Source organism: Ascaphus truei, chromosome 7 (assembly GCF_040206685.1).
Source record: "Ascaphus truei isolate aAscTru1 chromosome 7, aAscTru1.hap1, whole genome shotgun sequence".
Lineage (NCBI taxonomy): Eukaryota > Metazoa > Chordata > Amphibia > Anura > Ascaphidae > Ascaphus > Ascaphus truei.
This window is the reverse complement of record NC_134489.1, coordinates 99,459,513-99,486,413: the sequence shown is the minus strand read 5'-3', so window position 1 is coordinate 99,486,413 and position 26,901 is coordinate 99,459,513. Positions and strand designations below refer to the sequence as shown.

Here is a 26,901-nt window from a genome sequence, read left to right as displayed (position 1 = left end):
GTGCTGATTACCTGGGTGTAGTCAGGGCAGTCGTTGTGCTGATTACCTGGGTGTAGTCAGGGCAGTCGTTGTGCTGATTACCTGGGTGTAGTCAGGGCTGTAGTTGTGCTGATTACCTGGATGTAGTCAGGGCTGTAGTTGTGCTGATTACCTGGATGTAGTCAGGGCTGTAGTTGAGCTGCAGTGGCAGGCAGTGCTTTGTTAGCCTAGTTTCCTTAGGGCTGGTTCTCAGAAGCAAAACCTGGTGGGATCCGGGGGCTAAGTGACCTGAGAGGGGTTTCACCTGGATGGTGGGGTAGGAACCCTGGTCAACAATAAAGGTCATCAAACTGTGCCCTGTGTTCTGCAGCAATAGACTGCGCTGGGTCTGCACATTTTGGTTTACTGGAGGAAAGACCTGGGGCAAAACGATAGAAGAATAAGTAGTAAGGACGGAGATAACTGGCATAGCTTACAATGACTAAAAGCCACATTGGTTGATTATTAATGGAGGCCCTTTATTTTGCAGTGATCTAACATGTCTTGCTGTTATCCAACACAAAATATATTTAAAGTAACATTCATTATCTGCAGTGTCGCACAAATCATCTGCCTAGAAAAATTATACATTAAAATAGCCATCACACACAGATGCTGGGTGATTTTGTGTGGTGCTGCCCTCAAACCCAAAGTAATAAGGGTCATTCATACAGTACACGTAGTAGCTGTTTCTATAATCCAGGTGGCACACGAGAAATGGGGCAGGCAATGTGAGTTATTTGTATCCTGCAACAGTTTTGAGTGGCCTTGGAATCACCTCCACTGAATCACTGTGCTCAGAAAGCTCCCCGTGTGACTTATGTGAAGTCTCTTACCACACGGGGGGAGTCGAGTACACAGTTTGGGACAAAGTGTTCCTGTCCTAGATCGAAAGTGTGCCCTCTTGCCTGAAGCGTAATGCACCAGGGTGGGCACAGGGTGACATCCTCCACATTACGGTAATTACGCAAGACCTGTGGAAGAAGGAATACTTGTCAAATGTGCATACCCAGTTAAAAAAAAGCCAAGCATATCAATTAATGGAGTGTCATGACATAGGCACATGAACACTGGAAATTGATCAAATGACCTTCAGATGACTTACAATTTGTGCCAAGCATTGTTTTCTTGTGCCCATTCCTTTACCCAGCATCCAAGACTTGACTGCCAAATTATGATGGCCTCCACCCAAGTCCTAGAATCTGTAGTTCTGACAGTAAGCCTAAGCCCCGTAGGTGACTGTCTCTATATTCATGCAGCCATGCCATGAAGTGTCATGCTTTAGAGCTGTGGTTTTCAACCTTTTTTTGGTTAAGGAAACCTCAGTGAAATTCTGAGGAACCCCTAACCCTCTGGAATAGCAACTCTGTGATCAGATGTATCGTGAATTCTTCCGTATTTGATACAATTTTCTAATGACCAGGAAATGGCAGGGAACCCCTTAGAGATGCCCAGGGAACCCAAGGGTTCCTAAATACCCTTGTTGAAAAACACTGCTTTAGAGAGAAGATACTACTTATGATTGCTACCCTCAGGTCTTAGATGTGACGGCCTCTGCAACGATTAATCTTGAGAGAGAGAGTGGGCTCTGTACTCCTGCATACATATACAGATGCCAGGTTTGTAATCATGTATTTATGGATTCACGTCGCCTTCTATGTTAAAACTTTGGGGCAATCAGATTAGAAAGAATTGAAAAGGACACCATGGAAAGTCAGATAAATCCTAAAAAGTTCAAGTACATTAATAGCGAAAAGATTAGAAATGAGAATATAGGACCCTTTGAGTGTGAGATGGGCAAGCAAATTATTGGTCATAAGGAGAAGTCAGAGAGGTATTAAACAAATGATATGCCTCTGTATATACCAAGGAGGAGCCAATTGAACATTTTTACAAAAAAGGAAGTTCCAATTTTAAAGCCGCACTCCAAGCTGCCGGTCCCCCCCCCCTGCCACCCCCCCTTTTAATATGTGCATCAATACCATCCACACAATGATAAGTAATTAGCTAAGTTGCCAATCGATCAGCGAAGATTCGGCTCGGGGGTTCACTAAATGGCTGCACCAAACTAAACAGGCATGGAAATGGCAGGCTATGTGTTCCTGTAAAGGACATCTCTCGTTCAGCTCACCTTGTAGAAGATAAAGCCCTCCAATTCACCGCTATAGAGTGTGTTCTGCTGCGACGGCTGGAAGACCAGTCTTAACGCTGTGGATTTCAGGGGTGGTATCTCTATGCACACTGGGGTGACCCCAAATGGGCTGTTAGGTTTGCAGGACCAGGTGACTGTCACCTTTCCCTTGGTGTGATTGGTCAGGGATAAGGGGAGAGATTCCACGCCACCACGCCTTGCACAGCGGCCAAAATTGAAGTCCTTGCAACTAGCGGTCACATGCGGTGGTGACATAGAGACATCACTGCTAAAGTTATCATCAAAGAATTCAGATACGGAGTCCGCGTTGGGGTATTCCTCAGGAGGTTTGTCACTTGCATCCTGGAAAAAAAGTAGGACTACAGTATTAGAAGAACACAGAGGAGAAACTAGTCATTAATCCCCAGTAATGATGTCCTTTAATAACTGGCATTCAGTGCAGCACCATACATGCGTGGCAGTAACATTACATACTGATGTAAATTCCTGTTAATCTTATGATAATCTCAATCAGAAATTCTACCACAAAAGTTTATTTCGAATGTCTTCCAGAAAACCCCCTGGGGGGAGGGGGGAGGTTGGGGGTCCATTTTTACCACCCTATCTATAAATGGGGGGAAAGCAAGAATTGCTGAACAATTTTAAGCAGTGTTTAGCTGATCATTAAGGGGCTGCTAATTTGGTAGGATGAGGATTTCAAGCCGTAAAAGTTGTCAAATGTTTTGTCACAGAAAAGTTACTACATGCAAATGACATTATGCATTATATATCCCACATAGTGTCTGCATCCTCCGTGAATACGAGACCTGTGCTAGAAGCCTCAGGGTTCCATCTGGATCTGTCCCCAGCTTCCCTTCCTGTAACATATTGTACAGGATGTCTGGAGGGTAGAAGGTCAGGCCCCTTGCCATGTTCGTCCTGTATAGGGGCAGGTGCTTTGGGAGCACAATAGCTGGTTTATCTTCGTCTGAGTGACAAGTGCCAATCAAATCCAGAAACAGCGGGTCCTGGAAAACAAATGTAGTTTAGTAAATTTTAGTCTTTGTATACTTTGTATATTACTGAAATTCAATGTATAATTTTTTTTTTACTAAATACATAGCATATCTTAAATGCCACCTTTGCACATGTATATTTAACGTGTCAGGATAAATTAGATATGTTGAAAACATTCCTGAGACAACATAGTGATCACACATTCCCTACAAGCTCTTACTCCAGAACGTGTGTGTGTGTGTGTGTGTGTGTGTGTGTACTGAGCATGGCCAAATGTATACAACAAAAAACTAAAATACCCAATGCTACATCCAATGTGACAAAATACATAGTTAAATACTTCAATGTTAGTATTCTCATGAGTAAGGTCATTTAGTTAAACCCTTTGGCCAAAGCGTTAATAGCCTGCAGCCGCGTTACGGCATGACCAGTATGCAGGTCCTGAGACAACATAGAACTTGACCAACCGATCATACAAAGTAACATCCACATTCTAGTTCTCTGCACTTAGTTACATGCATACCAATATACTTGCAGTTGTTTCATGAGCTGAGTGTTAATGTTACTAGTAGATTTACTTAAAGAAAGTGCGGATAGACGTTGGTTTCGACGCGCTGCTCCATTTTCTGTTTCTGTTAAATGTAAGAAAGTGCTCCTTACATTTGATACAAATTGTTAGCCAGAGAAGTTTATGCCCCTTCCGAGGATGTTTCGGATGGAAACACAAGTTATAATGTGATATATCTCATAATCTGTGCATCAGCAAACGCCTCCCTAACACCTCTTATTGACACTGCCCAAAAGCAAGGGTGACACACACGCCGCCCAACTTGGAGGAAAGAGATTGATACTTTGACACATGTGTGAGTCGCTAAAATACCACCTTTGTGTATATTTGTTTGCTCTTTAACTCCAGTTGAAAGTCTTGTTGAAAGTAGTTTTTTAGTGTGTGTGTATATATATATATATATATATATATGTGTGCTCATTTGCATGTCATTTCCCAGAATCCCTTGCTGCAGTGGAAGTGCTGTATGCTGGGTGATAATGGGGAAAGGCGGGGTTGCAGACCTGCCTAAGACATGCAGATGAGCATACAGCTATATTTGCATATATATATATATATATAAATATATATATATATATATATATATATATGTGTGTATATACACATACATACATAAATATACACATGCATACATACATACATATATACACAGTAAGTTGCAGTTAAAAAACTGGGATCCTATGACTGCATTAACACCCTTTAGGTCCCCAAGAGCATTCTCACTTTAAGTATCCAAGGTTAAAAAATATTGTGTACATAACGTCTTTTTAAAGATCCACATCGAGGTCAAAACGCCGGCCCAACGTAAATGTCTTTTTTTCATTGTGAATATCTGAATTCAAATGAAAACAAAAAGTTATCACACAGTAAGGAAAGCTCAGAGGATGTTTCAGTGCATACACCGGCCTGACCTGGTTGTGGATGAGGCATGCCACTCTCCGGTAGTGCGGGATAGGGCGACTTGGAGCGAAGGTCACCTGCAGGCTTTGGGTGTCCCAGGAACCCAGTGTCCCACGAGATCGATCAAAAGAGAAGACACTGTCGCTGCTGTCAATGCAGAACTGGTAGTGGGCCGGCACGTTAGAGGAGTTGGTAATTTCTAGGGTGCGCAGGACCTGCTCCCCCAAATTTACCAGACCAAAGTTTAGCACAGGCTTCAGAAGAGACATGGATGGGCCTGTCATGGGAAGAGATACAGCGAAGGATTTCAGTGATACACTAACATGTTATCTGTTGACATCGGTATGTTGGACCCTGAAGGAGCTTTTGTGAAGTCAAATTATACAGATCGTACCTCGACATGACCCTGTGACCTTTAGCACTGTCTTAGTGAGGTTACCAGCTGGGATCACATGGAAATAATCCACACTCTGCATGCCAACGGTGCGTGGGCGAAACTGCAGTGGGATCCTCAGCTTCCCTTGGGCGGGAGCCACTGCGTGTACGGTATTGCAGTAAAAGGGACAGTCGACTTGTGACGCCTGCTTGGCGCGTTCAATACGGAACGGGGAATCTACCTGCAAGTGTTAACATTTCGTTGTTTTTTATACCCTTTTTCAAAGGGGGATGTTCACAGGGTGCAGAAATAAAAGGGGAGAAGAGGAGGTACAGTATTACCTTAACATGTTGTTTTACAATATCAATGGCAGTATACGTCACCACATCTAATTTTCATGGTCGTTATTACAGACAGTTACTGTTTCAAAAGTGAAATGCCACAAATGGTTGACATTCAAATAAATAATATTCAAACATTTATAGTACATCCAATCAGACCATTCTTTGTCAGACTGCTGTGAATCTAATTCCTTTTCCCATTTCCTATATTTTAATCTATGGGCCAGATCCACAGAGGTCCGGTAACTCGGGGTTCATAACGTCTCATTACCAAAATCAATAATGGACGCTATTTTCCTGGAGATTAACACATATCCAGCCTGGGGTTTATATTCATTTCTACCGAGTAAATACGTTCTAGCCACAATATAGCATAATTGTTCCAGGTGTCCTGTTCTTTCCTACGTGTCCTAAATAGATCAAGATAGTTATGTTTATATAGATTTGAATTATTTCAAGTAATTTTTACTGCCTAGTCTTAGCTATTAAAATTTAATTTTAGACTTATATTTAGGTAAATGAATATGCTTTGGATTTAGAACAATTGACTTTATAGCCTAAAAGTTTATGAAACTGTTCCAGCTCACTAAATAACAAGTGTTTGTATTGAGAAACCTGTTGTAAGATTTGTACTGCAGGGGTTCTCTTTGTCCCATAGAAGGCGGACTTTACAACGGCTTCTACTATGAATATAAAAATGACAAATTCGGCATTTTACTCAAACTGGATCCCAAAGTGTTTTTTTTTATTATGCACCGATGCCGGCACTTTGTGCTCTTTTTATAATGCTCAGTTATACATAATGGTTACAAAATGGTTACAAAAGAGAGACCGGAACAATGTCCTTTTTATTGTGGTCCATCATTAGAAAATCTGGAGAGGTTCAGGTGACTGAGCAAGTTGTTGGCAACTCACGTAACCAACAGAATTACGCAACTCCAGTGCAAGGTGGGCGTTCATTACGGCAAAAACTGATCGTGGTATGGTATGGGTATAATCGGTGTTACTTTGGACAACATACCAGTGAAAAGTTGTGTATTTCTATGTGCTTCTCCATTATTATGCCCACGCCAACAGGACCAAACTGGAGCAGTGGTTTCCTTTCACTAGCACTTCCACGGACTTCCCCTGGCACGCTCACAAGTAGGTGGGGGTACTTCGCTGGCACAATGGAAAGGTAAACACATTGATTGGGCAGAATGAGAGGAGAACATGAGCGAGAAAAAGACTGCCGTGTAAATTATAATGAGAGATAAGTAAGGCAGCACTAAAATGAGAGAGCTACTAATGTCAGAGTGAGAGAGTGCTGTGTATATTTTGAGAAAAGATGGGACAGATCCAAAAGGTATCTATGTTTACCTTAGCGAGTCTAAAACCGGACATTGTCACAGTACTGAGTTACAATGCAGGGGAATGTACAATGCATGATTTGTGAAAGGTACCTGGCTGTGTGATCTATGTAAAGAGCTGTGTTCATTGTCAGCACTACGTAAGCAAACATATTATTACTATAAGCGTTCATGTATACAGTATCCTCACCGATGGATGTAAGCTGGATGCTCCTTTCACGTTCCTCGTTAGCTCCAAATCGACATGTTGCTATCACATCGTGCACTAGGGCGACCTGTGGTCGGAACAAGACCTTCATCCGAATCTCACTTTTGGGTTCCAGCACACCACTGGCTGGAGTCAGAACGAAAGGGTCTGTGACCTCCCACCTGAAAGGGGTCTGCAGGTCACTAATAAAACACATGATAAAAACTGTGCGTCATTTATCTGATCCACACTCTACCCTCCAATGAGCAGCCACCTCACCTTCTTGTTTCAACACCGTCCCTCATTTCCTCTAGAGTGTAAGCTCTCTGGATCAGGTCTCTCATTACCTCTTTGTATCTGTTGGTGGTCTTCGTCCTGACTTGTATGTAACTGTTTGTTGTCCTATACATAACTCTGTCCCTATTGCAGGGGTGCTCAAACTTTTTGAGGTGCACCCACCACCCCCCGTGCCTTCTCTGACCCTTGCTCACGCCTCCCCCCCCCCCCCCCTCCAACATCTCTCTCGGTGACGTCACGACGTCACGTTGTCATGGCGACGCATGTCAGGGGAATCCCGAGATCAGGTAAGAGTCAGTTACAGAAGCCCCGTGCTCTCCCCTGACAAACCAAAATTTCTGAATGTCTCTCTGCTATATCATCCTGGATGGCCATCCGCCGCCTTAAACTCAACATTGCTAAAACAGAGCTCCTCATACTTCCTCCCAAACCTGGCCCTACTACCTCCTTCCACATTACTGTTGGAACTACGATCATTCACCCAGTAGCCCAAGCACGCTGCCTAGGGGTCACACTCGACTCCTCTCTCACATTCGCCCCTCACATTCAAAACATATCGCTTTTTCCTCCGCAATATAACAAAGATACGCCCTTTCCTCTGTTACTCGACTGCTAAAACTCTGACTCAGGCCCTCATTCTCTCCTGTCTTGATTACTGTAACCTCCTGCTGTCCGGCCTTCCTGCCTCTCACCTGTTTCCCCTACAATCTATCCTAAACGCTGCTGCCAGAATCACTCTACTCTTTCCTAGATCCGTCTCAGCATCTCCCCTCATGAAATCACTCTCCTGGCTTCCGATCAAATCCCGCATCTCACACTCCATTCTTCTCCTCACTTTTAAAGCTTTACACTCTTCTGCCCCTCCTTACATCTCAGCCCTAATTTCTCGTTATGCACCATCCAGACTCTTGCGTTCTTCTCAAGGATGTCTTCTTTCTACCCCCTTTGTATCTAAAGCCCTCTCCCGCCTTAAACCTTTTTCATTGACTGCCCCACACCTCTGGAATGCCCTTCCCCTCAGTACCCGACTAGCACCCTCTCTATCCATCTTTAAGACCCACCTTAAGACACACTTGCTTAAAGAAGCATATGAATAGCACTGTGGCTATTCTGAACACATGGCACATAAAGCTTGGCCCCCTGCAGACGCACTTACCAGAACTCCCTCCTACTGTCTCTGTACGTTCTCCCTACCTACCAATTAGACTGTAAGCTCCTCGGGGCAGGGACTCCTCTTCCTTAATGTTACTTTTATGTCTGAAGCACTTATTCCCATGATCTTTTATTTATATTATCTGTTATTTATTTGATTACCATGTGTATTACTACTGTGAAGCGCTATGTACATTAATGGCGCTATTTAAATAAAGACATACAGTACAATACAATCAATTTAAATATTGTGGCGAAGATCACGAGGCCTCGGTAAGCACGGTGCCCCCCTCACAAAATGTCACGTCCCCCAGTTTGCGCATCCCCGCCCTATTGTACCACGCTGTGGAATAATTTGACGCTTTACAAATAAATGATAATAATAATAATAGGCATAAACTTGGACTCACAATGAAGACCTACTTCAAATATCCTTGAGCATATGCATCTCCAATGTTAGTTCTCTCCCTGTATGAAATACCCCAGAAGTATTGTTATGAATTAAAGGGGAGGGGGCAACTCCAGTCCTCAAGGGTCACCAACAGGTCAGATTGTAAGGATATCCCTGCTTTAGCACAGGTGGCTTCATCAGTGGCACAGTCGAAGACTGAGTCACCTGTGCTGAAGCAGGGATATCCTTAAAACCTGACCTGTTGGTAGCCCTTGCGGACTGGAGTTGCTCACCCCTGCTCTACAATGTCTCAGACTTACCTGAAAGGTTCTGCATTGGACATCAAACGATTTTAGGGTGATATTGCTGAAGATGGTCACATTTACAATGTTAGAAAAATAGACATTTACAATAAAGTTTGCAAACTGTCACTATGATAATACTGTCATTGTGAATGCAAATGTAAACAGTAATATTTCATAAGTATTTATTTTTGGCTTGTAACCAGTTTTAAAGAATGTTGGTCACCTATCCTAAACCTAAGGCCGCGACTATAGTGGCGGCGCGCGTGTCCATGACGCCGCCAGAACAAATGACTGTAGACCAATGAAGGCAAGCATAGTGTGTGCGACCGCGTGCGCGATCAAGCGCTATGGAGCGACAGACAACAGAGGAGACAAATTAAATCGTTTTTGCAGCCCGACGGCCACGTCACGTGAGCGGTTCAGCCAATGAGGACGAACCAGCCTGGTGACGCGTCCGCCACCCCCCATCGCCTCCAGCCTCAGTGCATGTTCCACGCAAGCGAGAGGCGCTAATGCACTAAAGTAACTGAGCTGCGATGAGACACCCCACTAACAAGAGCAGGTGCATTTGATGGTAACCCATTCCTGGCCGTACTCAAGGGCCAGTAGAATACCCTATGAAATCTCCAAAGCCTGTGATTATATTCACATATTTCCATAAGAACACAACTGAGGGGTCACTGTGTCATAACGAAGAAAATTAGGGATATAATAAATCTATCTAAACTATCTCAGTTCTGGGGAAGCTCGCAAGGCTCGATGTGTTTGAAAATCCGGCATCACGATAAAAGGTGGCAAACCCTCATCAAAAGAGTTACCATGCAAAGCTCAGAACATTACCCAGCACTGCGCATTACAAAGGAAGTCTCAGCTGTATCATAGACGGCACAGGTGGGCAGCTTGAGTGACCGTGGGAACAGCAGCTCCTGCCATGGAAGAGTAGCCCGTAATGCCACAGAAAATGTGCCTTCCTCCGTCTCAAAGATAATGGAATCTTCATAATCGTGCTACAACAAAAAAAAGATAGAGGACAGGGCTTGGAACCGAACCCCACGGCAGTACCGCACGGCAAAGCAAGGAATACAGGCACCATTTCAGATAAATTAGGAAGCATATTAGGGAATCTAAAAATAAATACCTCCACATGTCTTAGAGCAGGGGTGGCTAACTCCAGTTCTCAAGGGCCAGCAACAGGTCAGGTTTTCAGGATATTCCTGCTTCAGCACAAGTGGCTCAATCAGTGGCTCAGTCGAAGAATTCACCACTTTTGCTGAAGCAGGGATATCCTTAACACGGTCCTGTTGAGGCCCTTGAGGACTGGAGTTGGCCATCCCTGGTCTTAGAGTATTCTCAAAGAAATAAAATACGTTTGAAATTCATTTGTTCTTATTGCTTGAGGATACAACTAGGAGTTGCAGGATGTAGACATAATGTGATTTATATTATAATGAAAATGACAGCTTCACATGTTTAAAAACATGCAAGAAAATGATTAGATATACACCTCAAACTAAAAAGCACATTCAGATAAAACATGAAATATAGATTGCAAAATACATCAAAAGTATCACAAAAATCAATAAATATTATATACAAATGACCTTTACCCTTAATGTTTAGGTTTTATTATGTTATAGTATATGACGCAGTTTCATAGCAGTGATATTGACCCCAAAGTCTTATTTTAAGTGTAACGTAGAGTTGCTATAAAATCTTGCACATTAAATCAATTCTCCCCTCCACCACCAGGTGGCAGAGTAACACAGAGGAGACAGATGTGAGAATTTTGCTGATTTACACTGTTGATTTCACGATTTGAAGAGCATGGAAACATTTCTCAGCACTAATTTGTAGTGGAGATATTATTTTCAACTCACGGGGTATTAGACCTGCATTGCTCACTTACAAAGACATTGTGTTTAGTATTTTGGATATCTGTGAGGTTATCAAGCCCTCAAAACCTTCCTTAGTAGAGACTAAACAGTATTAATGGATTAATGAAGTAAGTTTCATTCATTATTGTGAACATCAAAACCTCACAGAACCCCCATATATTTATATAAGTACTTTATTATGTAGAATAAAAGATCATTATTATATATGTTTTTTTTTTGTTTGCCTTCCTCTGGATCAATATACTGTTAGTACGGATATAGGATAAAGTATCTGTCTTCTAAATGTAGCATAGGTTGAACTTGAAGGGCGTATATCTATTTTCAACCTCATGTAACTATGTATACACTACATATTATAAGATAACACGCTCTCCAATGTGCTTCCAGGAGAGAATAGCATACACCCTTAGCTGCCAGAGAGACCTGCAATGCACTGCACAACAGGGTTAACAGTACCTGTTGTGCCCGCCACTAGTGTTGGCATTACCTTCTCCAGCGGACGGAAAGTGATGGGGAGAGAGAAGGAGGTGCCCGCAATCAGGGTGATGCTCTGGGGAAACAGCGTGCTAAAAAAGGAGGTTCTCGGAGGGCTGTTTGAATAAGAAACAGAATAAGAGGTCAGAATACGTTTGTAAGCCTTTCTGAGCAATCCTAAATGTCTTAGTATATGCGGAAACATACAGGAGAAAGCTACACTGCTGGCAAGCTCTGATTGCTTTCATTGACTAAACTAGGGCTATGGAGACCAAATATCTTCCTTCATTAGGCTGCGCTTATAGTGCCGGCGACGTCACGCTGCGGTCTCTGGAAAAATCAAATTGACTTGACTTCCAGCGATTGCGACCAAGCCATCGCGCCGTTTCTACTATAAGTGCACGCGACGGCAGCAATACATTTGTTGTGCCGCGACGTCCCGTCACGGGCACTATAAGTGCGGCCTTAGATCTATGAAGCAGCGACGAACAGGACATCCTCTTGAATGAAGTATCTGAAAGCAAGCGTGTGCGGGTCTGAAAACCTATAACAAATAAAAATCCCACTTGTGAACATATTCACAAGTCTCAGACTATAAACTTGCCTTTCCCCATTATCTCTAAGCATACTATTCTTCCCTGCAGCCAGGGACTCTGGGTAATGACATGCAAATGAGCACAGTATGTCACTTTTTGCTTCTGATCCAAGTTAACATGGATCACATCGGGCTTATGCCTGCCGTGTTGAACAGCTTTTCCCGCACAGCCTGGGTTAAGGATGTGCAGAGCCAGCAAACCTGCTCTATACATAATTATCCTGCTCATCCCATGAAATGTATGAAAACCTACAATCAATCATACGAATACAACATTTCATCCCTTTGGCTGCTGGAGTAAATGAGGTTTTCTTTAAATACATTATATGGTATCATCACTGCAGGTAAAAGGAAAATGCCCCTTCTATAATCAATTCCAATTTATAGTTACTCTTAGTTTTTGAGAGATATTTCGGAAAAATTATAGTGATGCTAAATTTAACAGAATTTGAGAATCTTTAATTGATTAAAAAGTAGCATATTTGGCTACTTTATATCTGTTTCTCATGACTGTAACTCAGAAATGAGTAGACATTAGATTTTCAGTTCACATGTTTACATGATTATTTTTGTTGTGTAATCACTTTGTGATTATTTAGCCTATAAGCTAATTGTGAGTAGTGAGACGTGTGAGTGCGCGGAATACTTGGGGCACGGCTTTACAAACAGCCAGTGTTAGATTATTCCTAGTGACAGAGTGAGCCGAGCACTTTCGACACTCTTTTCTGCTCACCTGAATTTCAGCTTCTGCGTTTTCAGCCGGACATTTTTCAGGGTGAGATTTTTGGAGGTCTCCTTGCCCGGATGCCAGTTCTGCCAGTGCAGATACTCGCACACATCAATGCCCATGAAATTGCTTTTCTTCTCCCTGGTTTTCTTTTGCGTGTGAGACCTCGAATGCCTCTGCGAGGATACATTTCTCTGCAAGGTAGGAAAGGCAGGCTTAGTGGAGACTTCTCACTGGATCAATCTTTTCTTTCTATATTTGTTCTGCTCTTTATGCCATTAGAGATAACACTAGTTTAAGGTTGCAAGCTATGTGTAGCTGTGTATGAGATCTAGTGTTTAACTTTATCATCTCCTTGTACCAAAAGTAAACTGTAAGTGCTTGAGGACAGAATTTTGTTGTATTTCTCCCTATAAAAAGCGTTCCTCCGTTACATGTACTGAGTCCTCCTCATCATGTGTTATATACAGTAACCTATTTTATGTATGTAACTACATTTTTATTTATATGGCGCCATCCATGTCCATAGCACTTTACAGCAGTAACACACGTGACATATTAGGATTAAGTGCTTCATAAATAAAAGTAACATTAGGGAAAAGGAGTCCCTGCCATGAAGAGCTTACAATCTAAGGCCTCGTCCAGGGTGGCGCTGAGCGGGCGGGCGCGCTCACGTTGGCCGCGATGAAACACATTGCGGCAATGTGTGTGGCCGGCGTGAGCAAGCGCCTGCGCCCGCTCGGCGCTCAGAGCAAGCAAATTTGAGTTTGCCGTTCGCAAGCGCGTCACGTGAGCGGTTCGCCCAATGAGGGCGAACCAGCTCCGTGACGTCGTGGCCGCGCCCCCAGGTGAACGCGCGCCTAGCCGGCCACGAATTGCATGGCCGGGCAGGGCGTAGCGCCAGCGCGCCTGTTCCCTGCCTGGCCGCAGCCTAAGTGGTAACTGGGGAGAACGTACAGACACAGTAGGAGACTGTTATGGTAAGCGCATCTGCAAAGGGTCAGAGTAAATGCATATGAGATGTATAGTATCAGCCAGCAGAGCTACCCATACGCTTCATTAAAGAGGTGTGTTTTAAGATGGGTCTTAAAGGTTGAGAGAGAGGGTGATAGTCAGATATTGAAGGCAAGGGAATTCCAGGGGTTTGGGGGCAGTGAGTGAGTTATTACCAGCACGGAAGTCCTCACGAAAATCTCCTGTGCACTATTCTTAAAGTTATATAGCAATTTTCCTTGAGTAAATGTATAAGACTGTATTTACTTACCAGCGTGATGGAAGTGCTGGGGCTGTGTCCCAGGAAAGAATCCAGGGGCCGCGTGTGAACCTGGGTAAGCATTTTACTCCTGTTTATGAGGTGAAATATGTTGCTGTCAGTACTTGTAATATGAGACAGAAGAGTAGGTGTTCTGAGTGATCTTAGAAAATGTGGGTGATATGTCTCTCTCATACGATGGGTTTTTCCTTACTTAGGAGGTTTTTCATTAAACTTAAATAATGTCAATCTAGGCACTAACGCACAGACGTTCCCATTGACACCAATAGTATTGTCCATGAGATAGTGCCCCAACTGGCACTATCACAGTTTAATGAATACTCCCTTAATGTATCTGCAGTGATGCAATGTTGATGTATTTTTCATTACGTACTATGCAGTCCTGTCTCCCGTATTGTATTACATTGTATGTTGCAATACAAACCGTAGTTCAAAGATCAAGTAACCGTATTGGTCCTGGAGGTATGTAGATTCGTTCTGGGTTGTGTTACTTGGAGACCAACGTTAGAGTTTTTCATATATCACTTTATAGTACAGTTTGCCAAACTTCGTAGGTTTCTTACACTTTAAGCACTGTCTGTATTAGGTGATACCTTTTTTTATTTGGACTGACAATTTATATTTTAGGGCAGGCTTGGGAGAGTTCACTCTCTTCCTCAGGCCAAGAAAGTAGTCATTTATTTATCACTATTGAAACTGGACTAATATGGTTACTTCTGTATAGTCACAAGAAACAATGTTTCGATAGCTCAGTCTGTACACTATCATTTCATCTATGTTGGTCCCCTAAGCATAACACAACCTACAACGAATTTGCAATATAAATTGTAATAGGAATTCTAAATGTCTCAAAGTCCATTGAGCAAAAGGAGAAGAATTCAGGAGCTCCAATGGTCTTTAGTGAAGGAAAAAAAGACTTGATCCTGTATGCACACGCAAGGACTTCAATACCGTGAGTGCTCCTAAACCCTCAAAATCAAAGGCCATTGAGACGGCAAATACACAGAAGTCATTTTTTTGTGCGTGGGAGTGTTACACATACAAAATCAGTAACATACATTACCGTATGTATGTTCTTCCAGGTCTCCCTGCACCCCCACTTCCAGCCCCCATATATTTTTCTGTAATATGTATCATATTTTCTACTTGAAACTAAAGTTTCTCCCAGCACCATCATGCAAGTCAATGGTGCAGAGGGAGGTGAGTCAGGTAGGTGGGTGGGTAGCCCTCCTATCACCTTGTCAGGGAGGTGGGTGAGTACTCCTCCTACCATGTCAGAGAGGTAGGTGGGTAGGGAGGGAGGTGGGTAGGTAGGCAGGTGGGTAGGCTTCCTATCACTATGTCAGGGAGGTAGGTGAGTGAGGTGGGTACCCCTCCTATCACTGTCAGGGAGGGGGTGAGTGAGCGAGGTGGGCACCCCACCACCTATCACTATGTCAGGGAGGGGGTGGGTAGGTAGGTGGGCACCCCTCCTATCTCCATGTCAGGGCAGTGTGGTTGGTGTGTGTGGTGTGTGTGTGTGTGTGTGTGTGTGTGTGTGTGTGTGTGTGTGTGTGTGTGTGTGTGTGTGTGTGTGTGTGTGTGTGTGTGTGTGTGTGTGTGTGTGTGTGTGTGTGTGTGTGTGTGGCCTGCGGGTGACAGGGCAGTTACAGCTCTACAGCCCCTTCATTCCCTACAATCCCAGGTCTAACGTCCCCCACTCCTCCTCACCATCTGCATACCACTCTCCTGTACCGGCTGACTCTCCCCCCCAGCACCGAGCCCACTCCCCTTGGTTCACGGATCCCGCAGCACCACAGCAGCCATGCTCCCGTCGCCTTGGTAACGAGACGCGCCCCGTCCAGTGTGTGTGTGTGTGAGTCTGTGAGTGTTCCTTAGCAACCACGGCAGCCGCGAAGGGTCAAAACCCTCCGCAAGGCGAAGCTGATCATGTAACAGAGAGAGAGAGCTGAGAGATTGTGGGCTGTGCACTCAGTCAGAGCCTCAGGCTAGCAAATACAGGGACCACATCATAATACTTATCCATGAGTCTGGGTGTGTCATAATAACACAAGAGAAGTCTCCTTATCTTCCATTGTGATAAGGGAACGTTTATCAGGGAGAAAATTATTATTATTGTAACGAAATAGAAATTATATATTTTCAGCTGATAATCAGACAGCGCCCCTGCTATATGGGGACCGTATCACAGACAGCTCATCTCTCAGCATATAAGAGTTTTTATAAAGGGTTTCATATAATGTACCTTTGGGGGCCTGCAGAGCATTGTCAGGGCACGTACTTCACGTTGGTCCTTAGGGGGACTGCACCTTTAGCAGAAAGGCTTTTTCACATGTTACTTGTGGGAGCTTCATATGAACAGTTCAACGCAAGGACGCACGTGCAAATAACATAATTGGAGAGTAAGGATGTGCAAAACTTTCTGAATCCCGGCATGGTGGCCCCTCGCAAACGCACTTACCAGAATACCTTCCTACTGTCTCTGTACGTTCTTCCCACTTACCGATTACCATCTGAGATCAGACTCCAAAAGACTGTTCATGGTCCCAAGGTTCAGCAAAGTATCCGGCCGCTCCTCCTTCTCTTACCGTGCACCCCAAAACTGGAACAGTCTACCGGAGACTCTCACAGCCACCCCCAGTATAAGTTATTTCAAAACTAAAGCTGTCTCACTTTTGAATCTGGTCTGTAACTGTTACATACGCCTATAATATATATTATCTGTTACTGTGCATGCTATGTCTTGTATATAATGTATAACCGCTGTTCATTTAATGTAATCATTTATTGTCATCAATAACTCTGTGCCCAGGACATACTTGAAAACTAGAGGTAACTCTCAATGTATTACTTCCTGGTAAAACATTTTATAAATACATTTTTATAATACATTTTTTTTTAAATTAGATTGTTAGCTCTTCGGAGCAGGGACTCCTTTTCCTAAATGTCACTTATTCCCATTATGTATTATTAGTATTATTTGTTATTTATATGATTATGTCACGTGTATTACTGCTGTGAAGCGCTATGTACATGTAGCCCTGGTTCCTAGCGAACACAGATCACTACCATATGCTGTATTTATTACCTGTAGGCTCACAGGGCCTGAGCCTCTGCCACGGAGAGCCTGGGGTACGCGCAATACTTATGACTTGGTGCAGCGCCTCCACCTGCGACAGCTTCCACCAGAGGGGAAGTGGTTCTTCGCAGGACCTTATGTACATTAACACACTCACACAGCGATATAACTAACCAATTAACTTTACTGGCATGAACACAATGACACAACCTCTCTCTTATTCTATCAGCAACAGGTGTCCCTCTTTGAGGAGACACTAAACTCAGCGTCTCGCCGAACGCTCACTCTCCCCCTCCCTTCACCAGGTGGTCCCACCCCGTGTTCAGTTCCCTCCTTGAATAAGTCCCCCACCCTCAAGTGAGACAGTGAATGTATATGTATGTGACTGCGCAGCCACCGTGTCCTGAGTGAATGATGGTATCGTTGGTGCACTTGACGTTTACCTGCCGGGCACTCCAGTACCCGGTCCTGCAACAGTCTTCACAAAGGATCGGTGTGGGTCTAGATGACGTCACCCGTAGTTGTACGGGGCGATCCCACCCAGACACGCAGCAACTCGGTAGCGGGGTCTGAGCCCAGACCTCCCGCCGACTTAGAACTGTCCCGGTAGAGATTACACAACAGTAAGGGAATCCGGAACCTATCCATGGCCAGTCCCTAACTCAGCTTCACACTACTGGCGCTCAGGGCCTAACTGGGCCTGGGGTATGGGACCTAGGTAGGGGCCTCCCTACACCGGAGCTCCTTCTCCCTTCCTCCTACAGCCAGCTCTGCGCCTGCGCCAACCTTAACATGGCGGCTCCCTCTACGCGGAACCTCCGATATCGGAGCGTTGCCTAAGTGCAGCATCTCCCACCCCACAACAACAATTGGTGGTAAAAAGGGGTCCCGGCTACATACATTAATGGCGCTATATAACTAAAGATTCATACATGTTCGCAAGCCAGGAGAAATCTGCCTTTTGAAAGCCAATTTGCAAGTCACGTGATCCTAAATGAAGGTCACGTGACCTTTTATATAGTGCCGCTGTTGCTAAACTCTGATGAAAAAAGTGGCCAAATGGGCGAACCTATTGAGCGCTGTGATCTTTCGCAAAACTCTTGCGAACCACATGTGAAAAATTTCGCCTGTCGCTAACCGGTATTAGCTTATTTTTTTGAGTGGCTATGTTCATTAACCCTTTTGCTGCCACACAAGCCTACAACATTCAGAAGACGTGCCAGTGATATATTTCGTACGGTAACGGGAGGGGATTCATTGCTTTGTAAAATCATTTTTTTTAAACTTGAAATTAAAAAATTATGCATATATACATACATATAATACAATGCATCTGATCTCAGACGCGCTATTAGAGAGAGTTGGGGTTCCTTACAATGCATCTGATCTCAGACACAATATTAGACAGGGTTGGGGTTCCTTACAATGCATCTGATCTCAGACGCGCTATTAGAGAGGGTTGGGGTTCCTTACAATGCATCTGATATCAGATGCGCTACTAGAGAGGGTTGGGGTTCCTTACAATGTATCTGATATCAGACACGCTATTAGAGAGGGTTGGGGTTCCTTACAATGCATCTGATCTCAGACGCGCTATTAGAGAGGGTTGGGGTTCCTTACAATGCATCTGATCTCAGACACGCTATTAGAGAGGGTTGGGGTTCCTTACAATGCATCTGATCTCAGACACGCTATTAGAGAGGGTTGGGGTTCCTTACAATGCATCTGATCTCAGACACGCTATTAGAGAGGGTTGGGGATCCTTATAATGCATCTGATCTCAGACGCGCTTTTAGAGAGGGTTGGGGATCCTTATAATGCATCTGATCTCAGACACGCTATTACAGAGGGTCGGGGTTCCTTACAATGCTGATTTCAGGTGCGCTATTAGAGAGGGTTGGGGTTCCTTACAATGCATCTGATTGCTATTAGAGAGGGTTGGGGTTCCTTACAATGCATCTGATCTCAGACGCGCTATTTGAGAGGGTTGGGGTTCCTTATAATGCATCTGATCTCAGACGCGCTATTAGAGAGGGTTGGGGATCCTTATAATGCATCGGATTTCAGACACGCTATTAGAGAGGGTTGGGGTTCCTTACAATGCATCTCATTTGAGACGCGCTATTAGAGAGGTTTGGGGTTCCTCAGAATCTCACAATATAATTATAGTGGTCCTTAACTAAAAAAAGGTTGCAAGCCACTGACCTACAATATTAAATTTTGTTAAGCTACAGCATATAATAAAACATCCATGCTGTGTCAAATTTGGGTTGACAGTAAACTGAATTCTGTGCTGACAGCATAAACAGTCTTTTTAGGCTTCACGTCGTTTCTCCTATTTTTCTGCCACATAGAAACATTATTTTTTTAGTACATACCAGTAACATCAGTACGCCTAAAAAAAATGATTGTTGATGCAGATGGAACAGATAGGGAATTTCAGGTTAGTACATAATTACACATGCAATTTATAATGACATTTCCCTGCACCGACTTGCACCAACAACAGCGTTTGCAACTCTTAGTACACAGGCCCACAGTTTATGTCCTGCAAGTCCCTCAGCACATTCATGGTGGTTGCAAGAACAGAACATTAGCAGCATAAACAGAATGGTGCAATTTTAAGAGATTTATTATTAGTAAACAGGAATTTATTTTCAGAATTATTCGTTTTTCTTATTTTCCATAGTGCTGCCAGCATACACAGCTCTACGCCAGGCAGAATGATACAGGCACAACTATTTCCTGACCCAAAGAGCTAACAGTCTAATTTTGAGAAGTGGGCAAGCAGGACAAAATAGTCATCCTTGATTCCTGGTTCACAGTTTATTGGCACGGAGATTACAACCTAATGGTGAGACATGGGTGGCTCACTGGTTAAGTGGTTATACATAGCTGTCTCCCACTATGGTGCAGAGCTAATCAAATAGCAAACTCTGTCCCAGATGCAGAACTCAATCAAGGGCAGTTTTCCTGGTCCCTAAGGGGGTCTCTGGGCAGGTTCCTCCTCTTCTCCTCCCGGCTTAGCACTGTACTGGAGAAATGGGCTCAGTTATTTGCCTGATTGCCTGGACCCTATAGAGTCAAGTTGACAATGGATCTCTATCAAAAAATCATTGGCGAGCCCTGGTTTTGATGCCCTTGCCCTTTACCTCTTTTGCTCTTCAGATGTTGAAATCAGTGCGTGGGACATGGCAGGTGTATTTCATAAAGGGAGAGTGGGAATAATGTGGAAGTGTAAGGGATAAGTGGGATTAATGAACCTCTAATGAGATCAGTCTGTGTATACACCGTGAGTCATGCACCAAGGGTGCAATAAATCAGTGGGCGAAGAGTGAGCAGCAGAACTGGGACCAGTGCCCGTATCCCCCAAGAAGAACCATAAATAAAAAGCGCAGCCACTGCAGGTCCTCCGGAACAGCTCCGCAGGCCAGCACTCACTGCAGGAATTACATTATTACAGCACTCCATCCATCACTTTAATGCTTGTACTTTGCAAATTAAAGCTGTCACCGCACATCAAGGTGCACAATTTAAATCTTTGACGTCCTTCCATTCTCGCTCCCCCCTCCCCACCGCCCCCACCCCCATGTTGTATTTGATGGAAGCCCTTTATAGCATCTGCTGCATTTCTAATGGTAACAAGTTGTGTTTTGCACGTTGTAATACCTATTATTCTTCCTATGCTCTAGATTTGGGAGAGCAAGGCGTTCCTAGAGGTACTACATCCCATAGCTTAATCTTCATAGGGACCCAGGTTTGGGTTTAGCACATAATAGCACATTGTTAGTAGAGGCAGTGAGACGCTGCTGCAAAGTATTCCTAAAGCAGGGGTGGGCAATTCCAGTCATCAAGGGCCCTGAACAGGTCAGGTTTTCAGGATATCCCTGTTTCAGCACAGGTGGCTCAATCAGTCCCTGCTCCAGCACTGGTGGCTCAATCAGAGGCTCAGTCTTCGACTGAGCCACCTGTGCTGAAGCAGGGATAACCTGAAAACCTGACCTGTTGGGGGCTCTTGAGGACTGGAGTTGCCCACCTACGTCCTAAAGGTATCACTGATTCCATTTAACACAGCCAGACTGAATGGTAATCACAAAGGTAATTCCGTGATGTTCAACTCCATGGGGTTCGTTTTTGCTGTGAGTAACAACACTTTTCCCATCATATTATTAGCCTTTTAACCATCGGAAAACACACAACGTCCATATCCCTAACCCCGTCCCCAGATCCCCCACAGATAATTAGGAGTTAAATACGTATAAATTAAATAGCAATGTTATGTCTCTGACCCCCACCAAAGAGCGGAGGCTATTATAGTCTGTGATAAATAAATAAACGTGGGCTTGGGCGCCCCCCTCAGTCCATCTCTCCGGGGACAGTGGGGCTCTCCTCTTCCTCCGAGCACAAAGACTCTGGACTGTAGGCCAGCTGGGAAGCATGCCTTAAGATGTCCGTGGTCCTATCTGGCCTGTGCAAGTCTCCGTCCTCCTCTTCCTCCTCATCCTCATCCTCCTCTTCTTCTGGGTCCTGAACTTCTTTGGTTGGCATCTTTCCTCCACCTCGCTGCTTGTCGCCTTGGCCAGACGGTCCCTGTTCTTTGGCTTTGCGGCTCCTCTTCCACTTCATCCTGCGGTTCTGGAACCAGATCTTCACCTGGGGAAAGATTGGGGGTGAGAAGCAGGTTCACTTACTGATGTACAGTATATTAGGTCCCTACAATCTGTGAGAGGCCCAATGATTGAAGTGGGGGCACAAATATTATAAGCTACTCGTCACTTATGGCAATGAGACAGAAAAGTGCTGTCCCTTTCAGAAATGAGTGTAAGGCCTGTAATATAGTGCACACGTGCGCTGATCAAGTGTTACGTTTTCAAATTATAACAACTACAATAGGTGCTCATGTATTCCACAGCATCGTGCAATATATGTAGTTAAGTAGGACTGCGAAGACTCGTGTAAGGAATCAAAACTGGCTAAAAGTATCCTATTTAAAACCAGAGACAGAACATGAAACACAGAAAGAGCTCAGTGCACATCCAGTGAAACTTATACACGGTACAGTGCCTAAATATATATGTATAGATATCTATTAAATAAAATGGTCTTTTAGTTTAACATTTTGGCCAAAGTATTGTAAGCCCTTGAGCCACTACACGGCAGACCACATCTTAAGGGTACCTAACACTAATATAAATTCTTAATAACCTGTGCATTACCAGGAAGAATGATTTATAATAAATCTGTCAAAATTAGTTGCATAGTTCTAAGTCTGATTGAAGCTCTTATTAACCTGTACATTACCAGGAAAAGCACTCTGTATTAGATTTGTCACAATCAAACTGCAAGCAAGCAAGTTCCCCTGAGAATGGGAGATGCAATGGAGTGAGCTTTTAACCATTTAAATGTGGGAGGGGGTGCGCTTCAATTAGGTAGGAGGAGCCACCCTCCAATCAGCCAAGACCAGCTGAACAAGAATTGTAAAACATACAGGACACCTACAAGCTCATATTGAACCTCCAAAATAACCACAACATATATATAAGCATATAAGTGTCACAGAGGAGTGCTACTGAGCATGGCAATACATATTTAAAACCAGAGACAGAACATTAAACACAGACAGAGCTCAGTGCACATCCAGTGAAACTTATACACGGTACAGTGCCTAAATATATATATGCAGTGGTCGACAAATCACCAAAAAATCTACTCGCCGAACAAAAAAATCTACTCGCCACCTAGTACTACAAGTGTGCTGATTGGGCCAATAGGAGCTCACCACGATGTTAAATCCACTCGCCCGGGGCGTGCAAATGTATAGGTTTGTCGAACACTGTATATATGTATAGATATCTATTAAATAAAATGGTCTATATATTGCCATGCTCAGTAGCACTCTTCTGTGACACTTATATGCTTATATATATAATGGGGTTATTTTGGGGATTCAATATGAGCTTGTAGGTGTCCTATATGTTTTAAAAGTATCCTAAGCAGTAAATTACGCAAACAAATAAATAATACATTTTAAGATGCAGTAAAACCCTAATGAAGTACATAGATATTTGAGATTGTAACATAGATGAGTAATATTTTAGCACATGGGTAATAGAAATATTTGTTTCCTCATACCATAAAGAATGATCATAATTACTCAGCTGGGACCTGAGAGGAACCTTTAGAGAATCCCCCTGGTAACCACAAGAGGGCAGAGCTGCTTTTCAAATAGAATGAAGCGGCATTACATAGCAAACTAATCTAGACTAGAGGAACACTGCTCTAGATTTTGGGGGTTCTGGGCCAGGCAGGGCAGCCAACAGCTTTGCTGGGGCCCAGGACTAGAATTTCCGCCAGGTACCCTGCGGCCTTGCTTCTCTTTCTCTTACACTTCCCCCTTCTCACCCCCCCTCGCTCTCTCTCAGTCTATCACCCCCCTCTATTTCTCTCCCCCCTTCTCACACTCCCCTCTCTCATCCTCTCCCTCCCCCCCACCCCCATGTATTTCTCTCACTCCTCTCCCTCTCCTCACACTCAATATCCTCCCCTGGACTCCGCACACTCAATAATCCCCCCTCCCAATAAACACTCAATGACCCCCCAATACACAACTGACTTTGCCAGTCACACTGCCCTGCACTGCCCATCAGACATTGGCATCAATACCATGCCTATTTCAGAACTGCCCACCCCCCTCCCTCCTTCCTTCCCCACTTCCATATCTCTGAGTTTTTTGTTGAAATATTGTATCATTCTTCTATTCTAATTATAGATATAGGCCCATATTTACTAAGCAGGTTTTCTGCCGCAAGGCACCTGCTGGAGCTGGGGGCCCCATACAGCCCGCTGACTTGAATGGATTGGGAGGTGTATTCGAACTCAATTCCAAATCTCCCTTGGTGGCCGACACGTGGTTGTGTATACACACCTCTTCATTGTTCCTCATTGGGGCTCTACAGGGGGCTCGCCAACTCTAGTCCTCAAGGTCCACCAACAGGTCAGGTTTTCAGGAGATGCCTGCTTCAATACAGGTGGTTTAGTCTCTGCTTCAGCACAGGTGGCTCTATCAGTCCCTGCTTCAGCACAGGTGGCTCTAATAGTCCCTGATTCAGCACAGGTGGCTCAATCAGAGGCTCAGTCTTTGACTAAGCCTCTGACTGAGCCACCTGTGCTGAAGCTGGGATATCCTAAAAACCTGATGTTGGGGGTGTTGGGGGGTCCCAGTACTGAGAAGGTTTCCTAGACAGAACTCTGCACAGCCCATGTCACACTCACCTGTGTCTCGGTCAGCATGAGGGAAGTAGACACCTCAAAGCGTTTGGGTCGCGACAGGTACTTGTTGACTTTAAATTGATTTTCCAGCTCAAGAAGTTGCTGGCTGGTGAAGGCAGTGCGCGGGCGCCTGCATTTCCCCAACAGGCCGGGCTGAGCCGAGCCTGTGGACAACAAAAAGAGACATGGTTCTTAATAACGGTATTTTTTCCAACATAACCTTATCGTGTCGGATTTCCCAACACAGCCGGCACAAGCTCAGGGCGGCCATTCCCAAAAGAAAAGCAGCGTGGGTTACATGCTCTTCACTTCCTTACTCCGACATCTGTGTGTTTGGGAGAATAATAACTTATTTTTAAAAAATGTATATATTCATCAAATATATTTCATTAAAAGAAAGTCCCATTGGGACTCAAAGCACTTCAAAATGACAGTATGTGCATGGTAAGCAGCATTGTACAGAGGATTTTTTACAGACACCGCTCAGATAAGTTTACACTCGATGCTTTTGGTGCCGAGGCAAAGTGATTTGCCCAAGGTCACAAGGAGCTGACAATGGGTTTGGACCAGGTTCGTCTGGAACTCAGTTGTTATCAGAGTCAGTACTCACTGAGCCGCACCTTCAGCCCTATAGCAGAATACGAAGAGATTCTGCACATTTAATGCTTGACATGTAAGGCGTGTAATATAGTCCTCTCTGCTGCGCGAGCGGGCGCGCGCCCGGCGTTGCGTGTGTACGTGGCGTGCGCGTTTAGTTGTTAGGGTGCAAGCGGTGACATGCGCGGTTAGGGGGCGGGACTCTGATGTCACAGCGTTAGGCCACACTGTGATTGGTTGGTGGCGTAGCCGCAGCGCGAAAATACAATTTTATTGTATTTTCCCTGGTCTGCCGCGCCACCGCTCACGGCAAGTATAGAAACGTCTATGGAACAAAGCCAATTATTATTGACGCATGCGTGCATGGTAGCGCACGCCCGCGCACTATATTACACGCCTAAGAATCAGTCATGGAATAACAGGTAGAGTCAAGACAAGAGTCAGGTGCCTCGTGTGCTTTAGGCAGGAGGGGGGGGGGGGGGATATGAGAGTGTGCGGTGCGCCTGGATTGGGAAGAGTTAGGGTTCTATTAGTGGAGAGCAGTGGACACTGCCGGACTGATCCCTGCTGAGCTTCGGCAGAAGGATAGTACTGGGACCAGTGGCGGACTTTCCATTAGGCCCCGGTGGCAAAATTTGGGGGCGGCAAAAATGTCCGTCCCCAAATATAAATGCCGCCCTATCGGGCCTGATGGGAAGGCACTTCCATGTAGCGACCGCCTCCTTGCTGCCGCCCTCCTTCCGAATTGCAGCGTGAAATGACGCCGCAGACGTCACCAACGTGACATCACACGGCATCTCGTTGCTGTGGCAACACGACGCCATGACATCACGGTGGTGATTTGACGCTGCGATTCGGAAGGAGGGCAGCGGCAAGGAGGCGGTCTCCACAGGCCAGTGCCGAGGGGCGTCCGATTTTCAAATCTGGGGCTCATTAAAATGCCCTTATCTTTGTTCACAGCAGATTAAAGCCGGAATGCCCCAGTTCTCTCCCCCCTGCTGACTTTATTGCTGCCTAGATAAGAAACGTAAAGCTAATTACCAGGAATTTATTTAACTATAAAGATAATATGAATAAACTGTCTTTCATATAGCTCTTTTCCCCAATGGGACTCAAAGTGCTTGAAAGTTATAATATTGCAAGTGGTACCCAGCGATGTACAGAACATGTCCCCAGGCCCCGCCCCTGCCCCCATGAGATAACCGTCTGGGAGATAACGTAACTTGCTGAAGGTCACAAGGAGTGGACACCAGGATTTGAACCTGGCTCGGCTGCTTCAAAGTGTCAATGTTTTCAGAATCAGCACTTTAGAGAACAATCCTTCTTCGACTGAGCCACTTATGCTGAAGCAGGGATATCCTTAAAACCTGACCTGTTGGTGGCCCTTCAGGATTGGAGTTGGCCACTCGTAAGATAGACTGTCCCACCGAATCCTCCGTGTAAATGCAGCACAGGCCGTTATAAAGTCTGATGGCACTAGGGGATCTCTGAGTTTTTCATTTGCGCATCTAAAATCTCCCTAGTTCATTTCACACATGACCCCCCCTCTCCCCTCCCCCCTCCCCCCTTGACATGTCTCAGTCATTAATGGCCCATATGGATGTACCACTTAGCAACACTTAGTTTTTGTAGCCTTTATTCACTTCTGAAACCACTGTACCACTGTTTTTTACTATGGCCATGTGAGCTGCACCAGGGCAGAGACGATCACAAAGATGCACAGCGACCTTGGCTGATTAAACCCTCCATTCACATACAGAAGTCAAGGTCATGATACAAGAGGGTAAAGAGTACCACTACTTTTTACAATTTATTTAGAAACCTAAACTTACTCTCTTAAAGCAGCAAAACGTGTGAAATCTTATGTTTTTTTTTTTTTTTTTAATAAATCTGTTCTGTAGTATTAGGTATTAGTCACTGTTTTGTTTTTTTATTCGACTCAATGGCATTTTTAATGCAT

General features: G+C 44.5%; 2 protein-coding genes across 2 annotated transcripts in view; both read right to left on the bottom strand.

The window, feature by feature from the left end:
• CFAP65 (cilia and flagella associated protein 65) overlaps window positions 1-15,846 on the bottom strand; it is a 95,410-nt gene extending 79,564 nt beyond the window's left edge. Inside the window, exons 1-13 of the mRNA XM_075610068.1 lie at window positions 15,707-15,846; window positions 13,988-14,066; window positions 12,730-12,917; window positions 11,415-11,517; window positions 9,873-10,039; window positions 6,891-7,090; window positions 6,373-6,512; window positions 5,029-5,251; window positions 4,646-4,911; window positions 2,977-3,177; window positions 2,150-2,512; window positions 855-992; window positions 152-397 (exon numbers count right to left, since the gene is read on the bottom strand). Coding sequence (XP_075466183.1) covers window positions 152-397; window positions 855-992; window positions 2,150-2,512; window positions 2,977-3,177; window positions 4,646-4,911; window positions 5,029-5,251; window positions 6,373-6,512; window positions 6,891-7,090; window positions 9,873-10,039; window positions 11,415-11,517; window positions 12,730-12,917; window positions 13,988-14,059 — 2,307 coding nt within the window. The 5' untranslated portion in view covers window positions 14,060-14,066; window positions 15,707-15,846. The remainder of the gene's footprint in view (window positions 1-151; window positions 398-854; window positions 993-2,149; window positions 2,513-2,976; window positions 3,178-4,645; window positions 4,912-5,028; window positions 5,252-6,372; window positions 6,513-6,890; window positions 7,091-9,872; window positions 10,040-11,414; window positions 11,518-12,729; window positions 12,918-13,987; window positions 14,067-15,706) is intronic.
• A 4,826-nt stretch (window positions 15,847-20,672) lies between these two features.
• LOC142498574 (motor neuron and pancreas homeobox protein 1-like) overlaps window positions 20,673-26,901 on the bottom strand; it is a 31,323-nt gene continuing 25,094 nt past the window's right edge. Inside the window, exons 2-3 of the mRNA XM_075606793.1 lie at window positions 24,348-24,508; window positions 20,673-21,728 (exon numbers count right to left, since the gene is read on the bottom strand). Coding sequence (XP_075462908.1) covers window positions 21,432-21,728; window positions 24,348-24,508 — 458 coding nt within the window. The 3' untranslated portion in view covers window positions 20,673-21,431. The remainder of the gene's footprint in view (window positions 21,729-24,347; window positions 24,509-26,901) is intronic.